Below are 2916 nucleotides of genomic sequence, written 5' to 3' on the forward strand. Positions count from 1 at the left end.
GTCAGCTGTGCCCACGACACACGAGATAACAATAGATAACTTGATAACAAATGACGCGTCAGCTGTGCCCACGACACACGAGATAACAATAGATAACTTGATAACAAATGACGCGTCAGCTGTGCCCACGACACACCAGATAACAATAGAGAACTTGATAACAAATGCATACGCGAGTAGAGTCCCTGTTTAACAGCAGAGTTAGATAATTCCATCACAAGGATTTTTATTAAGTCAACGTTACGAGGCTAAAAGATGTGCTGTGGAATGTAAGATGTGCTGTGGAATGTAAGATGTGCTGTGGGATGTAATGGAATGTAAGATGTGCTGTGGAATGTAAGATGTGCTGTGGAATGTAAGATGTGCTGTGGAATGTAAGATGTGCTGTGGGATGTAAGATGTGCTGTGGAATGTAAGATGTGCTGTGGAATGTAAGATGTGCTGTGGAATGCAAGATGTGCTGTGGAATGTAAGATGTGCAGGCTCAGGAGTCACATTATGTCATCTCGGTCGCTGATGTCGTCACTGCAACAATAAAACTAAAAGTTATGCAGGATTAAAATATCAAATATCATACATACAATATATATATAAAATACATATAAAATGACAAAAATTGAATAATCAGTAAATTTTGATGCCGAATGCTGTCAAAGGCAAAACTACATACAATTCGCAGACAGGAGGAGCAAGAGGCTTCTTATAGATTATAAATTGTGTAAAAGTATATAAGATTTATTTCCTTCTTTATTTAGCCTACCTCCTACCCCTGACCATATTTACTGCCTTCCTTATTTAGCCCTCCTACTCGTGACCGTATATATTTTTTTCCTTATTTAGCCCGCTTCCTACTCCTGACCAGATTTACTTCCTTCCTTATTTAGCCTTCCTACTCCTGACCATATTTATTGCCTTCCTTGTTCAGCCCTCCTGACCATATTTATTTCCTTCCTTACTTAACCCTCCTACTCCTGACCATATTCATTTCCTTCCTTATTTAACCCTCCTACTCCTGACCATTTTCTCCAGTCGGGGGGCCCTGTGCTACGCCGTCCTTGACGTCCACCCAGTACTCTGGCCCAGGCTTGGGCCTCGCATACCTAGGCATGTACGCGAGGCCATGAGGCCCTGAGGCCGAGTAGCTCTTGAGTCTGGGCAGGTCCAACATGGCAGGCTTGAACGAGGGCAGCAAATACACCCACGCATCGACGGTGGCCTCACTGGCGGCAGTGGGTGGAGTGGTCTCACTGGCTGGAGTGAGTGGAGTGGCCTCACCAGCCTGAGGTGTCAGAGTCACTCGACGGATCTGAATTAAAATGAGTAAAATGTATTTTTTATTGGAAAATTTGGGTGTACAGAGTCTGCATGTAATTAGAGCTTCACTGGAATAACGACGGGATTCGGGATTCCAAACCCAGGAACAGGATTCCAAAATTGCAAGAATTTTCAAGCGCATAAAATGCCAGGCTGGACTGCTAACTTGAAGTTATTTCTTAAAGACTGAATAATCCTTGCTAATGAAAATAACTTAAAGTTGAAAGGGTTAGAAATCGTTATTATTTTTAATGTATTAACATAAATTGAGGTCGTAATATTATTCGTATAAAGTATGTATTCGTGTTCAAGTGTTAATTAAAGTGTTTTAAACTAATATAAAGTGTTTTAATTATGATTCATAAGCGAACTTGTACCTTCACGATCATGAAGGCAGCTTCCGAGCCCCAGCACGGTAATAGGCATGATTGAACTAGTATAAGGTTGACCCGTGAGAAGCTCATTTTTGCGAATGTAGTTTGTTGTTCGCCTGTGACGGTACTGAGATCAATGACGTCACGGGCATTAACCAATCACCGAAATGCGATCAAGCCAGTCAACCAATCCATCATGGGTATGACGGGATTGTTTACGTTTCTCGATCTACGTGACGTAATATCAAAGCGGAACTGAAAGATGGAACTTCTCGTGGGTCAACCTTATATAGTTCAACCATGGGTTATAGCAACTAGTCGGTTATCTTAACCGGAATGAACACGTCCTGGTGGGGCCAGATTGCATAAGCGAGTGCGTGAAAGAAAAATCAACTGCACACGTCGCTATGGTCTGATTAAATGGACGACTACGTCCGTACATACCTACGCTTCCTCCATTTCAAGACGATCATAATCATAGCGACTTCGTTTATAACAATAATTTAATTCATCAATATGCTCAATGTTGGATGCACACATTAGCAAACATCTCCCCTAACAAAATTTAGAGTCGCCTCAGCTTATGGTAATCCAAATCAGAAGCTGTCGCGCCCGTAAATTTTTACTGGGTAACAAAATTTAGAGTCGCCCCAGCTTCTGGTAATCCAAATCAGAAGCTGCCGCGTCCGTAAATTTTTACTGGGTAACAAAATTTAGAGTCGCCCCAGCTTCTGGTAATCCAAATCAGAAGCTGCCGCGTCTGTAAATTTTACTGGGAATTTTACTCGCCTCGCGCTCATAATATTTAGGATGGTCTTCTAGGACGTCCAGCTGCGCCAGCATCCGCTCGTCCACTTCGTACACTTCGCCCTCCACATGCTGCACAGGCCACAATAAATTATACCTAATATAATTACTAGCATTTACAACCATTGCACATTGACACACCTAAGAAATTGATCTACAATACAGAATATTACGAAGAAAAAAGGACCCAATTGAACGAAATAACAGTAAATATTTGTCTTTTTCATCGCCTTGGCCGACACACAAGCCAATTAACAAGCTGTTCCACCATCAACCTTGCCAATCAACAAGCAAGTACAGCACCCACCTCCCCCACCCCCGTAGCAGGTACAGCACCCACCTCCCCCACGCCCGGCGCCCGCAGCAGGTACAACACCCACCTCCCCCACCCCTGGCGCCCGCAGCAGGTACAGCACCCACC

The 2916-nt window shown here is 43.3% G+C and overlaps 1 protein-coding gene across 1 annotated transcript in view; it reads right to left on the reverse strand.

Annotated features, from left to right (window-relative positions):
- Positions 1–315: 315 nt before the first annotated feature.
- The window catches only part of LOC108677797 (putative gamma-glutamylcyclotransferase CG2811), a gene marked incomplete in the record, with an annotated part of 3447 nt that continues 846 nt past the window's right edge, over positions 316–2916 (reverse strand). The window contains 3 exon segments of the mRNA XM_018166076.2: positions 316–525; positions 1018–1306; positions 2478–2567. Of these exon segments, the coding sequence (XP_018021565.1) occupies positions 497–525; positions 1018–1306; positions 2478–2567 (408 nt within the window).

Source organism: Hyalella azteca, unplaced genomic scaffold (genome assembly GCF_000764305.2).
Source record: "Hyalella azteca isolate HAZT.00-mixed unplaced genomic scaffold, Hazt_2.0.2 contig10333, whole genome shotgun sequence".
In the NCBI taxonomy this organism is placed as follows: domain Eukaryota; kingdom Metazoa; phylum Arthropoda; class Malacostraca; order Amphipoda; family Hyalellidae; genus Hyalella; species Hyalella azteca.